The sequence below is a fragment of the Mustelus asterias genome, chromosome 12 (genome assembly GCF_964213995.1).
Source record: "Mustelus asterias chromosome 12, sMusAst1.hap1.1, whole genome shotgun sequence".
Classification (NCBI taxonomy): domain Eukaryota; kingdom Metazoa; phylum Chordata; class Chondrichthyes; order Carcharhiniformes; family Triakidae; genus Mustelus; species Mustelus asterias.
Genome location: NC_135812.1, coordinates 105,753,634 through 105,779,802, shown reverse-complemented (window position 1 = coordinate 105,779,802; position 26,169 = coordinate 105,753,634). Strand labels below are relative to the sequence as shown.

Here is a 26,169-nt window from a genome sequence, read left to right as displayed (position 1 = left end):
AACTCTAAGGAATTTTCACAGTAGCTTTATTGCAGTGTTAATGTAAGCCTACTTGTGACTAATACATAAACTTCACTTTAAATATTAGACCACAAGATAGATATCGGAAATTGTTTTATCTTTCTGGCCTTGCACAGTAGCTTTTTCTTGTTTATTTAAAAGCCGTGGAATTGTGTGGCTTTATTCTGTTTGCAAATTGCTTGAATCTTAAACTTTGTCTATTTTAAACATAAGTTAATGCTCCCTAACATTTGTGGGCTGTGATCCAGGGTCATAACATTTGTCTCAACTTGCAAACAGGCAATCTCTTTTTGATTACCTTTATTAGATTGTATCAATGCTGATGGAATTGAGAGAGGCATAATGATAGGTCATGATTAAATACAGAACCAATCATATCCTAGTATGCCCTTGGCTTTTAAAACATTAGCTACAAATGCAGCAAACCTGTAAAAGGAACATACGCTAGCAGACATTCAGGAGAGGATGACAAAAGGACACAAGAAATTAATGGAAAGAATTATACTTGGATAATGGGAATAAGAGGCATATTAGGAGAGCATGGGAGGATTTATCAAGAATGGACATGAAAACATATTTACATTTTCTTTGACTGATGCCACAGGAGATCTATCCATTAGCTATGACTCAGTGGTAGCACCTTCACCTCTGAGGCAGACAGTTGAGAGTTCAAATAAAAATAAAACACTGCAGATGCTGAAAATGTGAAATAACTAAAAAAACAAAGAACAAAGAACAATACAGCACAGGAACAGGCCCTTCGGCCCTCCAAGCCCCCGCCGCTCCCTGGTCCAAACTAGATCATTCTTTTGTATCCCTCCATTCCCACTCCGTTCATATGGCTATCTAGATAAGTCTTAAATGTTCCCAGTGTGCCCGCCTCCACCACCTTGCCCGGCAGCGCATTCCAGGCTGGATAAACTCAGAAGGTCTGGCAGCATCTGTGGAGAGAGAAACAAGGTTACGTTTCAAGTCCATATCATAACGACTGGAAACGTTAACGATGTTTCTTTCTCCACAGATGCTGCTAGACCTGCTGAGTTTATCGAGCATTTTCTTTTAGTTGAGAGTTGAAGTCTGAGTCAGGTAGTTGAGAGTACAAGTCCTACTACAGAGACTTGAGTGCATAATCCAAGCTGGCACACACTAATGCAGTAGAGAGTGATGCCTTACAAGATTCCACCTGCCCTCAAAAGGTATGGCACTATTCAAAGAGAAGGGGACTTCTCTGTTCTGAAAGACGATCCACTGAAACAGCCATTATCAAAGTCACAGTTTACATCTTATGTTACTGGAACCATGGCAAACTATCCCTGCTTATCCTTCTCAACCAATCTGCACCCTGACGTGGTTGACGACGCCATCTTCCTCTAACCCCTCTCCTCAGTCACCCAGTTGAGTGGGTGGGACTGAGCTCACCTGGCTCTACTCATGTATCCAGTCATTACCTTTTTTTAAAAAATTCATTCGTGGGACATGGGTGTTGTTGGCTGGCCAGCATTTATTGCCCATCCTTGTTGAGCTGCCTTCTTGAATCGCTGCAGTCCATGTACTGTGGGTTGACCCACAATGCCATTTGGGAGGGTATTCCAGGCTCTTGACCCAGTGACCGCGAAGGAATAGCGATATATTGCCAAGTCAGGATGGTGAGTGGCTTGGAGGAGAACTTGCAGGTGGTGATGTTCCCATGTAGCTGCTGCCCTTGTCCTTCAAGATGGAAGTGGTCATGGGTTTGGAAAGTGCTGTCTAAGCATCTTTGGTGAATTGCTGCAGTGCATCTTGTAGATACTACACACTGCTGCTACTGAGCGTTGGTGGTGGAGGGAGTGGATGTTTGTAGATGTGGTGCCAATCAAGCTGGCTACTTTGTTCTGGATGATCTCAAGCTTCTTGAGTGCTGTTGTAACTGCACCCATCCAGGCAAGTGGGGAGTATTCCATCACACTCCTGACTTGTGCTTGGATTAGTACTAGAAACTATGATGTAGTTGCCATTACAGAGACTTGTTTAAGGGAAGGACAGGATTGGCAGCTTAACATTTCAGGATATAGATGTTTCAGGCGTGATAGAGGGGGATGTAAAAGGGGTGGAGGAATTGCACTACTTGCTAAGGAGAATATCACAGCTGTACTCTGGGAGGACACTTCGGATGGCTCATACAGCGAGGCAATATGGGTAGAGCTCAGGAAAAGGAAAGGTGTAGTCACGATGTTGGGGGTTTACTATCGGCCACCCAACTGCCAGCGGGAGATTGAGGAACAGATGTGTAGGCAGATTTTGGTATTAACAAAGTAACAGCGTTGTTGTGGTGGGAGATTTTAACTTCCCCTACATTGATTGGGACTCACTTAGTGCTAGGGGCGTGGATGGGGCAGAGTTTGTAAGGAGCATCCAGGAGGGCTTCCTTAAACAGGATGTAGATGGTCCAACTAGGGGAGGGGCCGTAGTGGACCTGGTATTGGGGAATGAGTCCGGCCAGGTGGTCGATGTTTCAGTAGGGGAGCAGTTCGGGATCAGTGTCCATAATTCAGTAAGCTTTAAGGTACTGATGGATAAAGATAAGTGTAGTCCTCAAGTTAAGGTGCTAAATTGGGGGAAGGCTAATTACAACAATATTAGGCAGGAACTGAAGAATGTAGATTGGGGGCAGATGTTTGAGGGCAAATCAACATCTGGCATGTGGGAGGCTTTCAAGTGTAAGTCGATAGAGATTCAGGACTGGCGCATTCCTGTAAGGATGAAGGATAAGTATGGCAAGTTTTGGGAACCTTGGATAACAAGAGATATTGTGAGCCTAGTCAAAGAGAAAAAGGAAGCATTTGTCAAAACTAGGAGGCTGGGAACACATGAAGCAAGTGTGGAATACAAGGAAAGTAGAAAGAAACTTAAGCAAGGAGTAAGAAGAGCTAAAAGGAGTCATGAAAAAGCATTGGCCAGCAGGATTAAGGAAAATCCCAAGGCTTTTTACACATATATAAAGAGCAAGAGGGTAGCCAGGGAGAGGGTTGGCCCACTCAAGGACAAGGGAGGGAATCTGTGTGTGGAGCCAGAGGAAATGGACGAGGTATTAAATGAGTACTTTGCGTCAGCATTCACCAAAGAGAAGGACTTGGTGGATGATGAGTCTGGGAAAGGATGTGTAGATAGTTTGAGTCATGTTGAGATCAAAAAGGAGGTGGTATTGGGGTTCTTGAGAAACATCAAGGTAGACAAGTCTCCAGGGCCCGATGGGATATACCCCAGAATACTGAGAGGGGTGAGAGAGGAAATTGCTGGGGCCTTGAGAGAAATCTTTGCATCCTCACTGGCTTCAGGGGAGGCATGATGTGGAGATGCCGGCGTTGGACTGGGGTAAACACAGTAAGAAGTTTACCAACACCAGGTTAAAGTCCAACAGGTTTATTTGGTAGCAAAAGCCAGGGGAGGCCCCAGAGGATTGGAGAATAGCAGTGTTGTTCCTTTGTTTAAGAAGGGTAGCAAGAATAATTCAGGAAATTACAGGCCGGTGAGCCTTACATCAGTGGTAGGGGAATTATTGGAGAGGATTCTTCAAGACAGGATTTATTCCCACTTGGAAATAAGTGGACGTATTAGTGAGAGGCAACATGGTTTTGTGAAGGGGAGGTCGTGTCTCACGAACTTGATCGAGTTTTTCGAGGAAGTGACAAAGATTATTGATGAGGGTAGGGCAGTGGATGTTGTCTACATGGACTTCAGTAAGGCCTTTGACAAGGTCCCTCATGGCAGACTGGTGCAGAAGGCGAAGTCGCATGGGATCAGAGGTGAGCTGGCAAGGTGGATTCAAAACTGGATCGGTCAAAGAATGATGTGGAGATGCCGGCGTTGGACTGGGGTAAGCACAGTAAGAAGTCTCACAACACCAGGTTAAAGTCCAACAGGTTTATTTGATAGCAAATACCATAAGCTTTCGGAGCACAGCTCCTTCATCTGACGAAGGAGCTGTGCTCCGAAAGCTTATGGTATTTGCTACCAAATAAACCTGTTGGACTTTAACCTGGTGTTGTGAGACTTCTTACTGTCCTTGGTCAAGGAAGACAGAAGGTAGCAGTGGAAGGGTGCGTTTCTGAATGGAGGGCTGTGACAAGTGATGTTCCTCAGGGATCAGTGCTGGGACCTTTGCTGTTTGTAATATATATAAATGATTTGGAGGAAAATGTAACTGGTTTGATTAGTAAGTTTGCGGACGACACAAAGGTTGGTGGATCTGCGGATAGCGATGAGGACCATCAGAGGATACAGCAGGATATAGATCAGTTGGAGACTTGGGCGGAGAGATGGCAGATGGAGTTTAATCCAGACAAATGTGAGGTAATGCATTTTGGTAGGTCTAATACAGATAGGAAATATACAGTAAATGGCAGAACCCTTAGGAGTATTGATAGGCAAAGGAATCTGGGTGTACAGGTACACAGGTCACTGAAAGTGGCAATGCAGGTGGAGAAGGTAGTCAAGAAGGCATACGGCATGCTTGCCTTCATCGGCCGGGGTATTGAGTTTAAAAATTGGCAAGTCATGTCGACGTTTTATAGAACCTTAGTGAGGCCGCACTTGGAATATAGTGTTCAATTCTGGTCGCCACACTACCAGAAGGATGTGGAGGCTTTGGAGAGGGTATAGAAAAGATTTACCAGGATGTTGCCTGGTATGGAGGGCATTAGCTATGAGGAGAGGTTGGAGAAACTTGGTTTGTTCTCACTGGAGTGACGGAGGTTGAGGGGAGACCTGATAGAAGTCTACAAGATAATGAGAGGCATGGACAGAGTGGATAGTCAGAACCTTTTTCCCAGGGTGGAAGAGTCAATTACTCGGGGGCATAGGTTTAAGGCGCGAGGGGCAAGTTTTAAAAGAGATGTACAAGGCAGATCTTTTACACAGAGAGTGGTGGGTACCTGGAACTCGTTGCCGGGGGGGTAGTGGAAGCGGATACAGTGGTGACTTTTAAGGGGCGTCTTGACAAGTACATGAATGAGATGGGAATAGAGGGATATGGTTCCCGGAAGCTTAGGGGGTTTTAGTTAAGTCGGGCAGCATGGCAAGTGCAGGCTTAGAGAGCCAAAGGGCCTGTTCCTGTGCTGTAATTTTCTTTGTTCTTTGTGCCTTGTAGATGGTGGCTAGGCTCTGGGGAGTCAGGAGGTGAGTTACTCGTCACAGTAATCCTAGCCTCTGACCTGCTCTTGTAGCCACTGTGTTAATGTGGTGAGTCCAGTTGAGTTTCTGGTCAATGGTAACCCCAAGGATGTTGACAGTGGGGGATTCAGTGATGGCAACACCATTGAATGTCAAGGGACGGTGGTTAGAGTGTCTCTTATTGGTGATGGTCAGTGCCTGGCATTTGTGTGGCACGAATGTTACTTGCTACTTGTCAGCCCAAGCCTGGATATTGTCCAGATCTTGTTGCATTTGAACATGGGACTGCTTCAGTATCTGAGGAGTCACGAATGGTGCTGAACATTGTGCAATCATCTGCGAACATCCCTGCTTGTGACCTTATGACAGAGGAAAGGTCATTGATGAAACAGTTGAAGATTGTTGGGGCTAGGACACTATCCTGAGGGACTCCTGCAGAGATGTCCTGGAGCTGAGGTGACTGACCCTCCATAACCATCTTCCTATGTACCAGGTATGACTCCAACCAGTGGAGTGTTTGCCCCCTGATACCCATTGATTCCAGTTTTGCTAGGGCTCCTTGATGCCACACTCGGTTTTTCTTCCCTCTCCCACATCATTACCTGAGGGGTCTCCCAAGGATCTATCTTTGGCCTCACCTGTTCTCATCTACATCCTTCCCACCAAAAGCATATCAGGTTCCATACGTGTGCTGACCTCAGCAAGCATTACCTCACCATCACCTCGCAACCTTTTTATTGCCTCTAATTTGTCACAAAGCTGATATCCACTACTGGATCAGTAGAAATAGCCTCCAGTTAAGTATTAGAAAACAATATCATTGTCTTTAGTTGTTTCACGCGTTCCATTCCCTAGCCACTAACTCTATCTCTGCCTCCCTACAGAGGCTGAACCAGATCTTTTGTAAATTTTGTGTCATATCTGACCCAATGATGAGTTTGCATCAACATATGTTCCATCACCAAGATAGCTTGCACATCAGGTCAAGAACTTCAAGTTTTTAGGTATCCAGATCCCCAACAACCTGTCCTGGTCCCTCCATGCGGATGCTATAGTTAAAAAAGCCCACCAACGCCTCTACTTTCTCAGGAGACTAAGGAAATTTGGCATGTCCGCTACAACTCTCACCAACTTCTACAGATGCACCATAGAAAGCATTCTTTCCGATTTCATGCAGCTTGGTATGGCGTCTGCTCTTCCAAGACCACAATAAACTACAAAGGGTCGTGAACGAAGCCAGGTCCATCACTCAAACCAGCCTCCCATCTATTGATACTGTCAACACTTCCTGTAGACAGTGTAACCAGTATAATCAAGTACCCCACACACCCCGGACATATGTGGGCAGCATGGTGTCACAGTGGTTGGCACTGCTGCCTCACAGCGCCAGGGACCCAGGTTTGATTCCCAGCTTGGGTCACTGTCTGTGTGGAGTTTGTACGTTCTCCCCATGTCTGCATGGGTTTCCTCCAGGTGTTCCGGTTTCCTCCCACAGTCTGAAAGACGTGCTGATTGGGTGCATTGACCCGAACAGGCGCTGGAGTATGGCGACTAGGGGAATTTCACAGTTACTTCATTGCGGTGTTAATATAAGCCTTACTTGTGACTAATAAACTTTTTAAAAAGCATACTCTCTTCCACCTTCTTCCATTGGAAAAAAGATACAAAAGTCTGAGGACACATACCAACTGACTCAAAAACAGCTTCTTCCCTGCTGCCATCAGACTTTTGAATGGATCCACTTTACATTAAATTGATCTTTCTCTACACTCTAGCTATGACTGTAACACTACATTCTGCACTCTCTCCTTTCCTTCCCTATGTGAGATATGCTTTGTCTATATAGCGCACAAGAAATAATCCTTTTGACGTTATACTAATACATGTGGCAATAATAGATCAAATCAAAAACATCCATTACACTGCCCAATCTCATCACCTCTTCTGCCTCTATGCAATGTCCTTTAACTTTGTTACCTCTAGAACGGATTGCTCAAATGATTTCCATATGGTTTCCCATTTTTCACTCTGCCTTGAGTTCATTCAAAACTCTCTGGGTGAAGAAATTTCTCCTCACCTCAGAACTAGAAGGTTTACCCCTTATCCTTAAAATCCTAACTCACACCAAGTCCTACTCACCCATCACCCCTGGGTTCACTGATTTCCATTCAAAACTTAAGTCTTTATTTTTAGTGTGAATGAAAACTTTAAACCAGCTCGAGTCCACCCTAAAGGGTCAAAATGACATTTCAAGAATAGCCTTACCTAACATGCAAGCAGAATATCTAAATGAACAGATATACATTGCACAAACATTAAAAATGAAGAAAGATTTTACAACAAAATATTTCATTCTTCAGGCTTTGCATCAGTCATGTAACCTGAAAGTACAATGTTTCAAAGTAAACCAAATTCCAAAGATTAAAATACTCCCACCTTAAATATTTCTGGTTCTTTTATATCCAAAGGTTCTGTAGTAAGATGTTCAAAATGAATCCTTCTTTGCAACAGTTGATAATCCCTCGACTTTCTTGGTACTACCAGCCAAACAATACCAATAGCTGTCATAAATCCACAGCCAATGCCAAGTAACAGCCCACTTAAATAACTTGGCAAAGGCAGCACTAAATAGGAATATACAAGCAAGGTAAAGAGTAATAAGGTCTTAAATGGAACTTCAGGTGGCTGTACTTCAGACTTAATTTCATCTTGTTCCAATAGTTTACTTTCTTTTTCAAATGCTTTTTCTCCAGTTAACGGCCCTATAGTTTTATCCCCGTCAATCTCTTCCTCAGTTTCCGCCTCAAATTCTGAAAGGTACAAGTCACAGAACTCATCATCTTCTTTGCTAGCAAGTACAGAAAGTGAGCATTTTTCTAGACCTAGGGATGATGTCTTCAGAGAAATTTCCTTTGTGATCCCCTGTGAGTTCTTAGTGTCCCCCTCTTTTGAAAGCTCATCCGTGGGTTTGGAACGACTTGTACTTGGAATGGAATCTTTTGTTGAACAGTCCCCTTCAGAATCATATTCCTCCTCTTTAATGCTATAGTTGTTGCTGCTTTCCAAATGTCCATTTAAACTGGCAAGAGTGGAAAGTTCTGTCGCACTAGACGATAAAGCCTTATGTCGAAGACTACTGGTCTCATCGCCGATTATTTTGTTTAGAAGTTGAAAAGGTTCATAAATAACTTCTGAAAGTCGCCGTTTAGTGTCTTCAATTCTAGCCTCCACTTCAGTTACTTTAAAAAATGACCTACCTTCTGATGGAGAGGTGATTGGGGAAGAAGGTGCAGTTTTAGAATCTCCTCCAGTGACACGAGGTTGCGTAAACTGTTTGAAGAGATGCAAGTTTATTCTGGAATCAGAGGTTCTAAATGGGACAGATTCAGATTCTTGTTTTGATGTGTCTGTTGACAGAGATTTAACTAGTGTTTTCATTAACTGCCTTGTCCTTAGAGGAGTTGTGGGTTCTTTTGGTTCTACTTCTGTTGAAAGAGATTTTACTAAACTCAAGAATGGCTTTGTGCTCGTCATCGAAGATGAAGGGACAACAGAATGCACAACATGTTGAGGCGAAGAATCAGATGTAGAAGCCGAAATTGTAGCTCTCACCTCTGAAGACAAACTGGTAGAATCCAACAGCTGGGCTGGTAATGAGAACAACGGCAATGCAGTCGTAGTAAGTGATTCAGAAGGCAACATTACTGATGTTTCCAATGGCTCTGAAGAGATAATTGTTGATGCCGAAGGCGAAATGGAAATTGTGACTGGAGTTGATGTTGCTGCCATATTTGATGAGGTAGCAGGCTCTGATAAAAGTTGGCCACCATGTTCACAAGTACCTTCATTTCCTTTAAGTTCTGATACAAAACTTTGGTCTTCATCAAGAGTTATGGAGGAATCTTCAAGTTTTTTTTCCTCTTCCTCCTCCTCTTCCTTACCAAAGGCAGAAAAGTGTATAGTGATGGTCTCTCTAGAGATGGAGCGTTGAACCTGCACTTTTGGTGATGACGACATAGAAACTGCTCTTTCTGCATGGCTACTGCTCTGACTTGTCATTGCAGTCTTGAGTAAGTATCACAGCCTAAAACAATAAAAAAAGTAATACATTATAATCCTTTGAAAGAGAAATTCATGATACAAATCACTAAGAAAAATATGACTATAGATTGCAAAGTTTATTTTTGCCCGTTCTTAAGATCTATCTCTACATTTCATCCTTTAACTCAAGCACTCCAAAACAAACAGTATTATCAAAGTGCTGCAAAGTAAAGCAGCTGAGCACAGAAATTGCTGCGATGAGTTAGAAACAATTTCAGAGCACATGCCAATTTGCTATAATTGCAGTGTATTCTGTAATAGTCAACATAAGCCAAGCAAACCTAGGAAGCTCCAAATGCTGAACTTGGAAGCAAGTAGGACAGAAAGATTTTGGATAAAATCCTAATTGTTTTCCATTAAGCTAAGCCATACAATTTATCTTTATGCCAAAATCAAGTTGTTAAATGTGTTTCACTTATTATTTTTCAAATGGATTTGTAGCCACCCCATGTTCCACAAAATCTATTTAATGCGGGAATCTTGTTATCCCTTTGCTGGTTCTTTCTTCCCAACTGCCAAACCTACCTAAAAAGGTTTGCACTAATACTTCAGCAAGTAACTTAATTATAGCTTTGATATCTTTATGAAGGAATAAATAGAAGTAGAACTCTACCTGGTTTTCCAACTACTTAACATGCTTAACAAGGACTAGATCCTAGAATTGTACAGCTACTAGTATATGTAGCACTGTCAGTTTGGCTCAGTTGGTAGGTCTCTCAACTCAGTCATAAGAATGCTCATTCAAGTCCCCCTCTAGGTCTTCAGCAAATAATATTTAAAAAGCAGAGAACTCTCACTCGAGAACCATCAAAAATACATCAATTGGTTATTCATCTCATTTGATATTTGTAGGATATTGTTGCGTTCAAATTGGCTGCCATTTTGATATACATGATCAACTTGGATGCACTTCAGAAGTCAGTCATTAGAAAATGCGATTTCCTTAAAGATATGATTGTGTTTAAAAAATGCCTAAACAGCCATATCCTGTAAAGGTTCTTTTTTAACAACTAGTCAAGACATTCCTAATAGAAACGCAGAAACTAGAAGCAGGCCATTTGGCCTGTTGAACCTGTTCTGCCATTCATTATGACCATGACTGATCATCAGATTCCATATCCTGATCAACCCATTCCCACCCCCCCCCCCCCCCTCACCTCAGAACTAGAAGGTTTACCCCTTTTCTTTAAACTATGACCCCTAGTTCTGGACTACGCTACCATTAGGAACATTCTATCCGAATCTACCCTGTCTAACCCTGTTAGAATTTTATAAGTTTCTATAAGATCCCCTCTCACTCTTCTAAACTCCAGTTAATATAATCCTAACCGACTTAGTCTTTCCTCATATGACAGACCTGACATCCCAGGAATCAGCCGAGTAAACCTTCGCTGAGTTAGAGAGAGAGATTGAATAGGTTGGGACTTTATTCCCTGGAGCGTAGAAGATTGAGGGGAGATTTGATAGAGGTGTATAAGATTTTGATGGGTATAGATAGAGTGAATGCAAGCAGGCTTTTTTTGCTGAGGCTAGGGGAGAAAAAAACCAGAGGGCATGGGCTAAGGGTGAAAGGAGAAAAGTTTAAAGGGAATATTAGGGGGGGCTTCTTCACGCAGAGAGTGGTGGGAGTGTGGAATGAGCTGCCGGATAAAGTGGTAAATGCGGGGTCACTTTTAACATTTAAGAAAAACTTGGACGGGTTCATGGATGAGAGGGGTGTGGAGGGATATGGTCCAAGTGCAGGTCAGTGGGACTAGGCAAAAAATGGTTCGGCACAGACAAGAAGGGCCAAAAGGCCTGTTTCTGAGCTGTAATTTTCTATGGTTCTATCTATGGTTCTATGTACTCCCTCTATAGCAAGGACATCCTTCCTCAGATAAGGACACCAAACTGCGTCCAATACTCCAGGTGTGGTCTCATCAACACCCTATACACTTGCAGTAAAACATCCCTATTCCTATACTCAAATCCTCAATGAAGGCCAACATAACATTTGCCTTCTTTACTGCCTGCTGTACCTGCGCGTTTACTTTCAGTGACTGATGCATGAGGACACTAAGGTCTCGCTTAGTATTCACCTCGCAAAATTTACACCCATTCAAGTGATACTCTGTCTTCCTATTATTGCTACCAAAGTGGATAACTTCACATTTATCTACATTATACTGCATCTGCCATGCAGATGCTCACATCCTTAGCCTATCTGAATCACACTGAAGCATCTCTGCATCCTCCTCACAGCTCACCCTTCCACCCAACTTTCTATCATCTGCAAATTTGGAGATAAAACATTTAATTCCCTCTTTCAAATCATTTATATGGTGAACAGTTGGGGTCCTAGCACAGATCCCTGCAGTACTTCACTAGTCACTGCCTGCCAATCAGAAAAAGACCCATGAATCTGCTATTCACTATATCATGTTACATATAGACTGGATGTACTACCAAAGGGAGTTGTGGAATGTAAATTTTATTTAAATAAAGTTAACAAGGAAGGTAACCGAACTCACCAAAAAGCTAGGCCAGCAATGGATGGCATACGTTTTTACAGGCACAAGCAAACAGATTTGATGTTATTAAAATTATGAAAAGGTTCGTACAGAAAATGAAAATATTAAAAACCTGCAGTGTTAAATATAATTTCCCTTCATTTTTATTTCTTCCTTTTCTGAAGGGATTGAGTCCTTGTTGAGATATGCTTCCCGGTAGTTCACTAAGTAATCATTATTAATGTAAACCTCAAAAGCAGAGGTCAAAGAGCCACAGAAGGGCAAAATAATAATTTGCAAGTCAAGTGTTGGTTGCATCCAATTCTTCCAGCAAGAGTTGCTGATAGAGATCGCGAGTGTGAACACTGACCGATTAACACTCAAATCTTTAAAAAAGAATCACAAAACAATTGCAGCAGCTCTCTTCTATTGCAACAGCACTGGCTAGGATCTGCTAAGATGTGGAGATGCCGGCGTTGGACTGGGGTAAACACAGTAAGAAGTCTCACAACACAGGTTAAAGTCCAACAGGTTTATGTGGGAGCAAAAGCCACTAGCTTTCAGAGCGCTTGCTGCTCCTTCGTCAGGTGAGTGGGAGTTCTGTTCACAAACAGGGCATATAAAGACACAAACACAATTTACAAAATAATGGTTGGAATGCGAGTCTTTACAGGTAATCAAGTCTTAAAGGTACAGACAATGTGAGTGGAGAAAGGGTTAAGCACAGGTTAAAGAGATGTGTATTGTCTCCAGACAGGACAGCTAGTGAGATTTTGCAAGCCCAGGCAAGTCATGAGGGTTACAGATAGTGTGACATGAACCCAAGATCCCGGTTGAGGCCATCCTCATGTGTGTGGAACTTGGCTATCAGTCTTTGCTCAGCGACTCTGCGCTGTCATGTGTCGTGAAGGCCGCCTTGGAGAAGCGTTCTCCAAGGCAGCCTTCACGACACTTGACAGCGCAGAGTCACTGGGATCTTGGGTTCATGTCACACTATCTGAAACCCCCATGACTTGCCTGGGCTTGCAAAATCTCACTAGCTGTCCTGTCTGGAGACAATACACATCTCTTTAACCTGTGCTTAACCCTCTCTCCACTCACATTGTCTGTACCTTTAAGACTTGATTGCCTGTAAAGACTCGCATTCCAACCATTATTTTGTAAATTGAGTTTGTGTCTTTATATGCCCTGTTTGTGAACAGAACTCCCACTTACCTGATGAAGGGGCAGCGCTCCGAAAGCTAGTGGCTTTTGCTACCAAATAAACCTGTTGGACTTTAACCTGGTGTTGTGAGACTTCTTACTAGGATCAGCTAACTCAGCATAACATTATTTTAAGTTGGTCCGAGAATTTTTTAAAAATTTATTTATTAGTGTCACAAGTAGGCTTACATTAACACTACAATGAAGTTACTGTGAACATCCCCTAGTCGCCACACCCTAGCACCTGTTTGGGTACACTGAGGGAGAATTTAGCACAGTCAAATCACCTAACCAGCACATCTTTCAAACTGTGGGAAGAAACTGGAGCACCTGGAGGAAACATGCAGACATCGCACAGTTACCCAAACTGGGAATCGAACCTGGGTCCCTGGCACAGTGAGGACACAGTGCTAACCACCATGCCAGCAATAGATGAAGAATATCAATTCCTTCTTGTACAGGATATTATTTGCACTTTTACAAGAATTTCTCATTTGGGGATGAAGCAAGCTACCCTGTTCCAATGTTGCTTAAATACGTGCCCTCATTTTAAAGTCATATATTCATTTTCCACAGTAGGAAGCAACAAATTCATGCAAAATGATTACTTGCTAATTACCTGGGCTGATTTAAAGATGGAATGATTTGTAAATTCATTAGCAAATAAAAGTAGAAATAAATAGAATTGATTAAGTTTAAATATAGCACTGAGACATGCAAATTATTTACATGCTTGAAAAACAATTGGCAGTGTTAATAAGTCAGTCATTCTCCAATGAAAGGAAGAAATGGGAAACCTGATCCTTAAGCCAGTTCATATACAAGACCAAGTCTTTCACGTATTGAAAAGTCTCAAAAACATCTCCAACAATAAAGTGCTTCAGGAAACTAGGAAGATTTGAGAGGCATTGACAATAATCACAAAGCCACTGAACGATAGGGAGGTAAGAATAGAATTTAATAGAAACCAACAAATGTGATGTTCAGCAATAAAACCACAAGACATTACCTAACCACTCCAATTTCTCAGAAATTAACAGGTTAACTATCAAATTAAAAACTTGATAATTATCTATATAATAACAATGAATGGCAGAAAACATTGAAAAGGAGAGATCTCACTTTGAAGAATTGGCAATCCAAGATGAAAGGCTACTGGCTGAGATAAAAACACTGGGAATTTAGGATAAATCTAAGGCAGGAGCAAGAAGTTAGTTTTATAAAAACAACAGGTACTTGCTAGCCAAGTTGTATCAAGTTGGGGCTAGGGAGAGGGAAACGAGGGAGAGAATGAGCACTGAATGAAGAGTTCGAGATCCCACTTTGGAGGGTTTGCTTATGAGAGGTTAAGTCGGCCCCAAAGGATGGCATGGTTCCTAAGTTGCCAGTGCTAAAAGTTTCAGAATGCCTCATGTATATTTTACCACGCAAGTCTTTCATTTTTGGGAGTGTCCGTTTATATGGGTTTCACTGCAATATTTCTTAAATTATTTAATGTTTGCATTCTTTAATGAGGGGAAGATAAATGTAAACCATGAAAATTATCACATTTAAAAAGAACATTTTGGTTGGCACTATTATAATAAAGCTGCAACCCCACTACAAAATGTCTCACCCCGTCTTTCCATCAAAAAGGTTATATATTTTATTTTCCTGTTAAGCTGGGTTTCCCCTGATAAAGAAAAAAACTTGCATACATAGGAGTCCCACAAATAAGAATGGTAATAAGCATATAATTTATTTTAGCAATTTTAATCATTCATTTGTGGGACAGGGGCTTCGCTGGCTAGCCAGCATTTATTGCCCATCCCTAGCTGCCTTGAGAAGGGACTGCAATTGATCTTTTTATGCCCAAGGGATAGAATGATGAAGGCCTTGATCCAAGGTCTCAGCTAAAGCACAGCTCCTGCTCCCGCAGTATTGCACTTGAACATCTGTCCAGATGTGTGTTCATGTCTTTATAAAGGAATTTGAACTTTTAACCTGCTGTCTCAGAGGCAAGAGTGCCATCACAATGCCACAGCTGATGGCAGAATAAAGATCAGAAGCTCACTATATGAGCACATGAACCTTCCAACTCATTATTGAACTGGTTCCTGAAGGATGAAATGTCCACTTCAGAGATAGTGTAAGATTTAACCATAATGGGGGGTTTTCAGCCATGCTAAAATTTAAATGGGAAATCTCTTCCCTATATTTTAAAGTAGAAGTAGTCAGGACTATTTTATAATCATATGTTACAATAAAATTGTCAGAACTTTTTATAACTGGAAGCTTGCATTCGAGAGCAAAGATTCAATTAATTGGTCCCTGTGATTAGGGGTTGTCCTATGATGAAAGGCTGAGTAAATTGGGCTTATGTTTTCTGTAGTTTGGAAGAGTGAGAGGCGATCTGATTGAAACTTACAAAATTCTGAAGGTAGTTTTATAGGGTGGATGCTGAGTGATCGTTTCATTTGGTTGGATTATCTAAAACACAGGGGCACAATCTCAGGAGAAGGCGCCGATCATTTAAATTGAGATGAGGAGAAATTGTCTCACTCAAAGGGTTGTGAATCTTTGGAATTCTCTACCCCAGAGGGCTGTGGATACGCATCCATTGAATACATTTAAGGCAGGGATAGACAGAGTCTTAGTCCCTCACGGAATTAAGAAATATGGAGAGTGGGCAGGAAAATGGGAGTTGAAGCCCAATATTAGACATGATTGCATTGAATGATAGAGCAGGCTCAATGGGCCGAGAGATCTATTCCTGCTCCTATTTTTTGTTATGTTCAAAGTTATTGGTCTTTACACAATAAGAATGTTAACGTAATTTGAATTGAAATAGTTTCAAAAACTGGCATGAAATGGTCCAAGACAACAATATACTGGATGAGTTTTGTTTTCTTTCATTTCAGAATCAGTATCTGAAATATCAGAGTTACAGTCAATTTAAAATATATTTTCAAAGAGAATGATTGAATAATTTAGGAACTTAAAAATGTTGACCTACTTTCATTTCTGATTTGAATATATTTGACAGGTGAAAAACAATGGAGACAATTCACCAATTGCAAGATAAAATATGGCACTTAGCCAAAGAAAGACCTTCAAATTTTCAGAATATTGAAAGGTTAATCTTGTTCTTTGTTGACGTAACAACAGTCAGGTGAACAAGTTCTGATTTTTTGCAGATTACAACTCAAGAAAGCAAAATATCAACAGTAATTTTTAAAAATTAAGCTAATTCACAGAGGTGTTATAGATTATATAGATAATTCAATGCTGGAAAGCAGATGGAAATAAATAATTTTCTACTTATGGTAATCATTCCCAAGGGAAAATATAAGCTTGAGAAGACAAAAATAAAACCTTGTACAAATATTTATAACATCTGCTCTTTCTGGAATCATAGTTCTTTCTGGAATAGAGATTCACAAAACGAGGGATTCCTCTGTAGCACTTCCTAGGGGTGGCATGAAGCTTCCAAAATATTTGTCTGACCAAACAATGGTATCAAAATCACTCATGCAAAAGCTGCAATTCCCAATTAGTAATGATAAAGTTAATTTCATGAAATAATTCCAATATAATTTTGTGAAATTTGAATCCAACCTCAACATTTCATGATCTTTATATTTGCAGTTCTGTGTTCACCACTGGTTCCTTGAATTCAAAAAGTACTGTAAGCACTCATGTTCAATTAAATTGAAGTAATCTGAAAACTGTTTCCATGAGCTCAGGGATAGGAAGGGTGTAGTCACAATGTTGGGAGTTTACTATAGGCCTCCCAACAGCCAGCGGGACACAGGGGAACACATATGTAGGCAGATTTTGGCAAGGTGTAAAAGTAATAGGATTGTTGTGGCGGGTGATTTTAACTTCCCCTATATTGACTGGGACTCACTTAGTGCTAGGGGTGTGGATGGGGCAGAGTTTGTAAGGAGCATCCAGGAAGGCTTATTGAAAATGTAGACAGTCCAATGAGGGAAGGGGCTGTACTAGACCTGGTATTAGGGAATGAGCCCGGTGGTCGGCGTTTCAATAAGGAAGCAGTTCGGGAACAGTGACCACAATTCAGTAAGCTTTAAAAGGTACTGATGGATAAAGATAAGTGTAGTCCTCAGGTGAAAGTGCTAAATTGGGGGAAGGCTAATTACAACAGTATTAAGCAGGAACTAAAGAATGTAGATTGGGAGCAGATGTTTAAGAGCAAATCAACATCTGACATGTGGGAGGCTTTCAAGTGCAAGTTGATAGGAATTCAGGACTGGCACGTTCCTGTAGGATGAAGGATAACTAGGGCAAGTTTTGGGAACCTTGGATAACGAGAGATATTGTGAGCTGAGTCAAAAAGAAAAAGGAAGCATTTGTCAAAGCTCGGAGGCTGAGAACACACGAAGGGAGGAATACAAGGAAAGTAGAAAGAAGCTTAGCAAGGAGTCGGGAGGGCTAAAGGGCGTCATAAAAAGCCACTGGCCAGCAGGATTAAGGATAAAGGCTTTTTATACATATATAAAGTGCAAGAGGGTAGCCAAGGAGAGAGTTGGCCCACTCAAGGACAGGGGAGGGAGTTTATGTGTAGAGCCAGAGGAAATAGGCGAGGTATTAAATGAGTACTTTGCGTCAGTATTTACCAAAGAGAAGGACTTGGTGGATGATGAGTCTGGGAAAGGGTATGTAGACATTTGGGTCATGTTGAGATCAAAAAGGCGGTGGTATTGGGGATCTTGAGACACATTAAGGGAGACAAGTCCCCAGGGCCTGACGGGAAATACCTCAGAATACTGAGAGGTAAGGGAGGAAATTGCTGGGGCCTTGAAAGAAATCTTTGTATCCTTACTGGCTACAGGAGAGGTAAAATACAAGGCAGGCCAAATAAACCTGTTGGACTTGAACCTGGTGTTGTGAGAATTCTTACAGGGGAGGTCCCAGAGGATTGGAGAATAGCCAATGTTGTTCCTTTGTTTAAGAAGGTAGCAAGGATAATCCAGGTAATTACAGACCGGTGAGCCATACATCAGTGGTAGGGAAATTATTGGCGAGAGGATTCTTCGAGACAGGATTTACTCCCACTTGGAAATAAGTGCACGTATTAGTGAGAGGCAACATGGTCTTGTGAAGGGGAGGTCATGGCATGCTAATTTGATCAGGTTTTGAGGACGCGATGAAGATGATTGATGAGGGTAGGGCAGTGGATGTTGTCTACATGGACTTCAGTAAGGCCTTTGATAAGGTTCCTCATGGCAGACTGGCACAGAAGGTGAAGTCGCACAGGATCAGAGGTGAGTTGGCAAGATGGATGCAGAACTGGTTCGGTCATAGAAGACAGAGGGTAGCAGTGGAAGGGTGCATTTGTGAATGGAGGGCTGTGACTAGTGGCGTTCCTCAGGGATCAGTGCTGGGACCGTTGCTGTTTGTAGTATATATCAATGACTTGGAGGAAACTTAACTGGTTTGATTAGCAAGTTTGCGGACAACATAAAGTTGGTGGAATTGGGGATAGCGATGAGGACCGTCAGAGGATACAGCAGGATATAGATCAGTTGGAGACTTGGGTGGAGAGATGGCAGATGGAGCTTAATCCAGACAAATGTGAGGTAATATATTTTGGAAGGTCTAATACAGATGGAAAATATACAGTAAATGGCAGAATCCTTAAGAATATTGATAGGCAGAGGGATCTGAATGTACAGGTACACAGGTCACTGAAAGTGGCAACATAGGTGGAGAAGGTAGTCAAGAAGGCATACAGCATACTTGCCTTCATCGGCCAGGACATTGAGTTTAAAAATTGGCAAGTCATATTGCAGCTTTATAGAACCTTAGTTAGGCCGCACTTGGAATATAGTGTTCAATTCTTGTCACCACACTACTAGAAGAATGTGGAAGCTTTGGAGAGGGTACAGAAAAGATTTACCAGGATGTTGCCTGGTATGGAGGGCATTAGCTCTGAGGAGAGGTTGGAGAAACTTGGTATGTTCTCATTGGAATGACGGAGGTTGAGAGGCAACCTGATAGAAGTCTACAAGATTATGAAGGGCATGGACAGAGTGGATAGTCAGAAGCTTTTTCCTAGGATGGAAGAGTCATTTACTAGGGGGTCATAGGTTTAAAGTGCGAGGGGCAAGGTTTAAAGGAGATGTACGAGGCAAGTTTTCTTTTACACAGAGGATGGTGGGTGCCTGGAACTCGCTGCTGGGCGAGGTAGTGTAAGCAGATATGATGTTGACTTTTAAGGGGCATCTTGACAAATACATGAATCGGGTGGAAATAGAGGGATATGGTCCCTGGAAGGGTAGGGGGTTTTAGTCCAGTCAGGCAGCATAGTCAGTGCAGGCCTGGAAGGCTGAAGGGCCTGTTCCTGTGATGTAATTTTCTTCAATGTCGACATCTCTCCCACACCATCCTCCAGAAACTTCAGAATTTTTTTTTTTAGGGTCAGATAGGTTATTTTAAGTAAAAAATGTGAGATTGTATTACAAGACATGAAGGCACTTCCTTTTATATGAAATTAGCCAATTTCACATGGATATTCTGCATTGAATTTCTGCAATTATTGAACTGCCTTTTTAATACTCTGGCAGCTTTGTCAACCAAGCACATGAATCAGCTGCAGATTGTTAAAAACATTTGTCAGAGAAGTGATTTTATTAAGGTGTAATTGACAGTTCTATCAAACACATTTACTCAGCAATAACCTGCTCACCAATGCTCAGTTTGGGTTCTGTCAGAACCACTCACTCCAAACCTCATTAAAGACATTAGTCCAAATGCAGACAAAACAGCTGAACTCAAGAGGTCATAGAGAGAGAATTTTTCAACCCATAGTGAATGGCGAGGTCTCAGTACCAGTCTTTGATATCAAGGCAGCATTTGACCAATTGTAACATCAAGGAACTCCAGCAAAATTGAAGTCAGTGGAAATCAGGAGGAAAACTCACCAGTTGGAGTCATACCGGGCACAAAGAAAGATGGCATGACTGTTGTAGGCCAATTATCTCATGCCCAGGGCAGTGTTGCTAAAGTTCCTCAGGGTAGTACCCTAGGTCTGACCATCTTCAGCTGCTCCAGTGTCCTAAAGTTTATTTATTAGTCACAAATGGGCTTATATTAGTACCGCAATGAAGTTACTGTGAAATTTCCCTAATCGCCACACTCCGGCACCTGCTCGGGTACACTGATGGAGAATTTAGCATGGCCAATGCACCTAACCAGCACTTTCAGCCTGTGGGAGGAAACTGGAGCATCCGGAGGAAACCCACGCAGATACGGGGAGAACATGCAGACTCCGCACAGTCAGTGACCCAAGCTGGGATTTGAACCCAGGTCCCTGGCGCTGTGAGGCAGCAGTGCTACCCATTCAGCCACCGTCCCTACCCTCCATCATAAGGTCAGAAGTGGGGATTGCTTACCTTTCACAACTCCTCAGATATTAAACAGTCTGAGCCAAATACAGCATGACCTTAACAGCATTCATGCTTGGGCTGATAAGTGGTAAGTAACATTTGAACCATTCAAATGCCAGACAATGACCACCTTCCCATCAGTGAATATTCTACTATCAACATCCAGGGGATATCATTGACCAGAAACTGAATTGGACAGGCCACATAATCACTGTGGCTACAAAAGCAGATCAGAAGCTGAGACTTCTGTGGCATATAATTCAACTCCTGGCACCACAAAGCCTATATGCGATTTACAAAGTAGTGTGATGAAAATCTCTCCAGTTTGCTTGGATTAGTGCAGCTCCAATTACATACATGAAGCTCACCATCATCCAGGACGTAGCAGCCAGTTCGATCGGCAGTTCTCCTACTTCCTTAAGTATTAATTTCTTCCACCACTGGCACAGAGGGAGCAGTGTGTACCATCTACAAAGCGTACTGCAACAAATCGCCAAGTCTCCAACAACACATTCCAAACCCATGACCTGTGCCATCTAGAAGAACAAGCCAGTAGGCACACAGGAATACCATTACCTGCAACTTGTCTTCCAGGCCACACAACCTGTCTTGGAACTATAATTTAATCAAACCATCTTTCTTTGTGCCCGGTATGACTCCAACTGGTGAGTTTTCTCCCCGATTCCCACTGATTTCAATTTTGCTGGCGTTCCTTGATGGAAAATTTGCTCAAACGCTGCCTTAATGTCAAGAGCTGGCACAGTGAATAACACCACTGTCTCACAGCGCCAAGGACCCGGGTTCAATTCCGGCCTTGGGTGACTGTGTAGAGTTTGCACGTTCTCCCTGCGTCTGCCTGGATTTCTTCCGGGTGCTCCAGTTTCCTCCCACAGTCCAAAGATGTGCGGGCTGGATGGATTGATCAGATTAATTGCCCTTTGGTGTCCAAAGATGTGTAGGTTAGGTGCATTAGCCATGGTAAGTGCACGGGGTTGCGGGGATAGGGCAGAGATGTGGGCCTGGTAAGGTGCTCTTTTAGAGTCGGTGCAGACTTGATGGGCTGAATGGCCACCTTCTGCACTGCAGGGATTCTATGATTTTATATCAGTGCTCCTTCACTGTTGCTGGATCAAAATCTAGATCGTCCTTACACCACATGCAGAGGTTCAAAAGGCAACTCACCACCACCTTCTAAGGGCAGTTCAGGATGAGCAACAAATGCTGGCCTTGCAAACAGCTGTTATCAAACAAACTAATAAAAATAAATTAAGATTGACCGATTCTAGAGGCATCAAATAATCAGTGAATGAGAAAACAGCCAAATCGTTCAGCAAAAGGTCAGATATTAAAGAATACAATTTTGCAATTGCAATTCCATTCCAATTCAATTCCAACTGCGATGTTCTCAGTGAGATTAGTACAATATATTTTTCAAAAATGGGAATAATCAAGGCTAGCATGTTTACCTACGAAGCTGAACTAGACATTTGGGATTTTCAAATATCTTAGAATAAGTAGATGGTATTATCAAAGTAGTACAGCTTATATAACATGTCGAAGGTCAAGAGTTCAGTAAATTCAGAAATTGCCTTCAAATAATAGCATACAGTCTTCTAAAATTTTCTCCTTAGATTGGACTGTATTGCCTCAAGTTACAATTGTTAATAAAGCAAGCTCATAAAGCACTTTCCTTTTAGAAAATGGTCAAATCTGAAATGTTAAACTGAGAGGATTGCGTTTTTTCAACAAAAAACAACTTGTTAGCAAAACTGAAACTCAGGAACAGAATTTTAGAATCCCTACAGTGCAGAAGGAGGCCATTCAGCCCATCAAGCCTGCACTGACAACAATCCCACCCAGGATCTATCCCTGTCACCCCACGATTTAACCTGCTAACCCCCCTGACACTAGGGGCAATTTTCCATGGCCATTCAACCTAACACACACATCTTTGGACTGTGGGAGGAAACCAAAGCATACAGGGGAAACACACACAGACATGGGGAGAATGTGTAAACTCAACACAGAAGGCAAAGACTCATGGAGAGTGGTTGTTTTCAGGCTGGAGAGAAGGATACAGTGCTATCCCCAGGGATTTGTGTTGAGACCGTAGCCCGTTTTAACATTTGCTAAAATGACTTGGCACACACAGCACAATTATTTCAAAGTTTGAAGATGACACAAAACTCAAATGCAGGAAGCAGTAAAGATAGTAACAGACCTCAGGAGGCCATTGACAGACTGGTGAAATGAGCAGAGACTCGACATTCAGAAATGTAACACAGAAGTAAGTAATACATTTTGGTAGGAAGAATGGAAGGGACAATAGTAACTCATTCCCCCTCCTTTTTGGGGAGCTGCCCCTTTTACTTTGTCCTGATTTAATCTGAGTTTGTTTACTTGGTTTGGTTTGACCTAAAAAGAGGACAATAGTAACTCATGAACCAATTTAAAATTTTAAGCAAGATACATCTGGGGAAGTAAGTACACATCTTTCAAGGTGGCAGGACAAGTTGTGGAAGGCTATTAAAAAGGTAATAAATCCTTGGCTTTATAAATAGTGTGGGTACACAAGCAAGAAAGCTATGCTAAACCTTTATAAAAGACTGATTAGACCCGAGATCTGCTACAATGGTACTAGGGATGAAGTTACTTTTATTCTCCTTTGAGCAGTGAGGTTCAGGAAAGATTTGATGAGTGGTTCAAACTTATGAACAGTTTTGTAAATAAAAAAATGACTTCCTGCAAAAGAACCACCGGTGACAAGGAAACATTTTTAGGCAGTTTGCTGTTCTGACCTGGCATGCAATGTTTGCAAGGTTGATGAAAACAGGTACAATAATCATTTTCAAAATAGAATAGAAGAGGCATTTGAAATGGTAAAATTTGCAGGGCTCTGAGGAAAAGAGTAGGTGCGTGGAACTAATTGGCTAGCTTTCCCAAAGAGCCAGCACAGGCACAAAAGTTGAATGATCTCCCTTTGTGTTGTCTCATTCAATGAAATTTGATCTAATCAAAAATTTGCCATTCCATCCAAACAACATTCATTTCCTCTGCTTAGGAATCGAGTTAGAAACATAGAAAATATGAGTAGGCCATTCGACCCTATGAGCTTGCTCAGCCATTCAATACAATCATGGCTGGTCTTGTATCTCAACACCATTCATCCGTGATCTCCCTACACCTTTTAACATCTTTAGATTCTAAAAATCTATTTATTTCCTTCTTAAATTATTCAGTGACTTGGCCTCCACAGCTTTCTGTGGTAGAGAATTTTACAGGTTCACTACCCTCTTAGTGAAGAAATGTCTCTTCAGCGCAGTCCTGAATGACATACCCCATATCATGGGAGTGTGACCCTTGTTCTAGACCCCCCCAGCTAGAGGAAATAACAACCCGACATCCAGTCTGTCCAGCTCTGTCAGAATTTTGAGTTTCAATGAGATTTCTTCTCACTCTCCTAAATTTCAGTGAAAATAAACCATTTGACCCAATCTCCCCTGATATGACAATTGCACCATCCCAGGAAACAGTCTGTAGAGTTGAACCTTCACTGCATGCAATGCTCCAGGTGTAGCTCACCAAGAGCCCATACAGCTGCAGTAAGGCATCCTTGCTCCTGTACTCAAGTCCTCTTGCAATGCAGGCCAACATACCATTTGATTTCTTAACTACTTGCTGTATCTGCATGCTTGCTTTCAGTGAATCATGTATGAGCATACCCAAGTCCCTTTTTACGTCAACATTTCCCAATCCAACAGCATTTAAATACTCTGCCATACTGTTTCTCTGTCCAAAGTGGATAGCTTTACATTCATCCACATTTTACTGCATCTGCCTTGTGTTTGCCCACTCACTAAACTTGTCTAAATCACCTTGAAGTCCCACAACAACGTCCTCATCACACATTCCCACCAAGTTCCACGTCATTAGCGAACTTGGAAATATTACTTTTGGTTCCCTCATCCAAATCATTGATATACATTGTGAATAGTTAACATCCAAGCACTGATCCCTGTGGGACCCCATTAGTTACTGCCTGCCACTTTGAAAAGATCCATTTATTCCTACTCTTTGTTTCCTGTCTGCTAAACAATTCTGAATCCACACCAATATATTACCCCCGAAACCATGCACTTTAATTCTGCACACTAACTTCTCACAGGACTTCAAAGATTTCTGTGAAAATCCAAATATACCACATCCACTGGTTTGCCCTTATCTATTCTGCTAGTTACGCCCTCAAAAAATTCCAGATGGGTGGACAAACATGATTTTCCTTTCATAAATCCATGATGATTTTGTCTAATCTTGTTGATATTTTCAAGTGCCCTTGTTATCGCATTCTTGATTCCTTAGCATTTCTGAGAAGTCATTTGTGTCTTCCTCCAGGAACACTGAACTAAAGTAGCTGTTTAATTGCACTGCCATTTCCTTGTTCTCTATTAAATTGTCCTGTTTTGGACTGTAAGGGACCTACATTTGTCTTCACTAATCTTTTTTGTAGTAGTGAAGTTTTTACAGTCTATTTTTATGTTACTCTCATATCCTAGTTTTTCCTTCTTAATCAATCTCTTTGCGCTCCTTTGCTGAATTTTGAACTGCCCCCAATCCACAGGCTTGCTACTTTTTCTAGCAACTTTATATGATTCCTCTTTAGATCTAATAATATCCTTAATTTCTTTGTTTAGCAGACAGGAAACAAAGAGTAGGAATAAATGGTTGAGCTGTTTTTCTTGTTGTGTTTTGCGCATGTATAACTTGTGATGCATACATTTAAAGTATTCCTTAAATACGAGCCATTGCCTATCCATCATCATATCTCTTAATTAAGTTCCCAATCTATCTTGGCCAACTCATATCAAATCTAGGTTAGCATGTTCCTTAATGGTTTCCTCAATATATTAGTCTAAAAGACCTTCAGTTTTAACTCAGTGTAGGAGTCTGCAATATTTACAATCAAATTAGCCTTAACTTGTTCTCAAAACAGGTATTCACCATATAATCCTTGCAGTTCAATGGAGGGAAAAATACTTCCATACCAAAAGTTTCTCATTTCGGTCTTGCTTCTAAATAGAACTTCTCCATTGTGTCAGTTGGTGGAAGTTTGCAACTGATATGCAGTGGGACAGATGGCACCTGGATACTGTAGAAATCTCTGAACTGTCAGTCACCAGGGTGATCTGTAGGTCATGGGAAACTTCCTATAATGCGCTGCAGGTACAGGTAGTGGCCTCTTTTCCCATTGTCTCAATCACATTTGCAAAAACAGGCTTGTGCCTGAACAAATTTGATGTTCCCTAATTAAAGTGGTTCTTGAAATGGTTCAGGGTGTACTTATTGGCTTTGCCATTTAGCTCCAAATAATTTGAACAACCCCCTTGAGTTGGGTGTGGGGGGAAATGGGGAAAGCAAAGGAAACACTGGAGGATCTGAACTGCATTGTAGGTACTTACCACACCAAACCATCTAAGCTGCCACTTAAATGCCAGACACTGAAGTTGCTCCAAATGTTCCTATGTCCAGTGAACCAATTTGCTATATATTTCATGTATTAAAAGTACAGGTCTCAAATCTAACAATCACAACACAATTTGGAAGATTTTATTTTAAGCCTTCTCAGACTTATTCAGATTTTATATAAGTTTGCAATGGACGACTGCAAGTTCCTGAACTCTGCAACCATGCAGCATACTGAAATGGATGGAGAGTCTTCAGGCTATTGCCTCTTGGACAGGATTTTAGCACAAGTTCAATCCTTTCACTGGTAATAATACTTGTTTCATTAATACTTGGAGAATTTTTCCCACATCCTA

At 41.7% G+C, this 26,169-nt stretch overlaps 1 protein-coding gene across 2 annotated transcripts in view; it reads right to left on the bottom strand.

Annotated features, from left to right (window-relative positions):
* tex2 (testis expressed 2) overlaps positions 1–26,169 on the bottom strand; it is a 147,203-nt gene that overhangs the window by 69,224 nt on the left and 51,810 nt on the right. For both annotated transcript variants that reach the window (XM_078225809.1, XM_078225808.1), the window contains exon 2: positions 7,606–9,253. In XM_078225809.1, coding sequence (XP_078081935.1) covers positions 7,606–9,228 — 1,623 coding nt within the window. In that variant the 5' untranslated portion in view covers positions 9,229–9,253. The remainder of the gene's footprint in view (positions 1–7,605; positions 9,254–26,169) is intronic.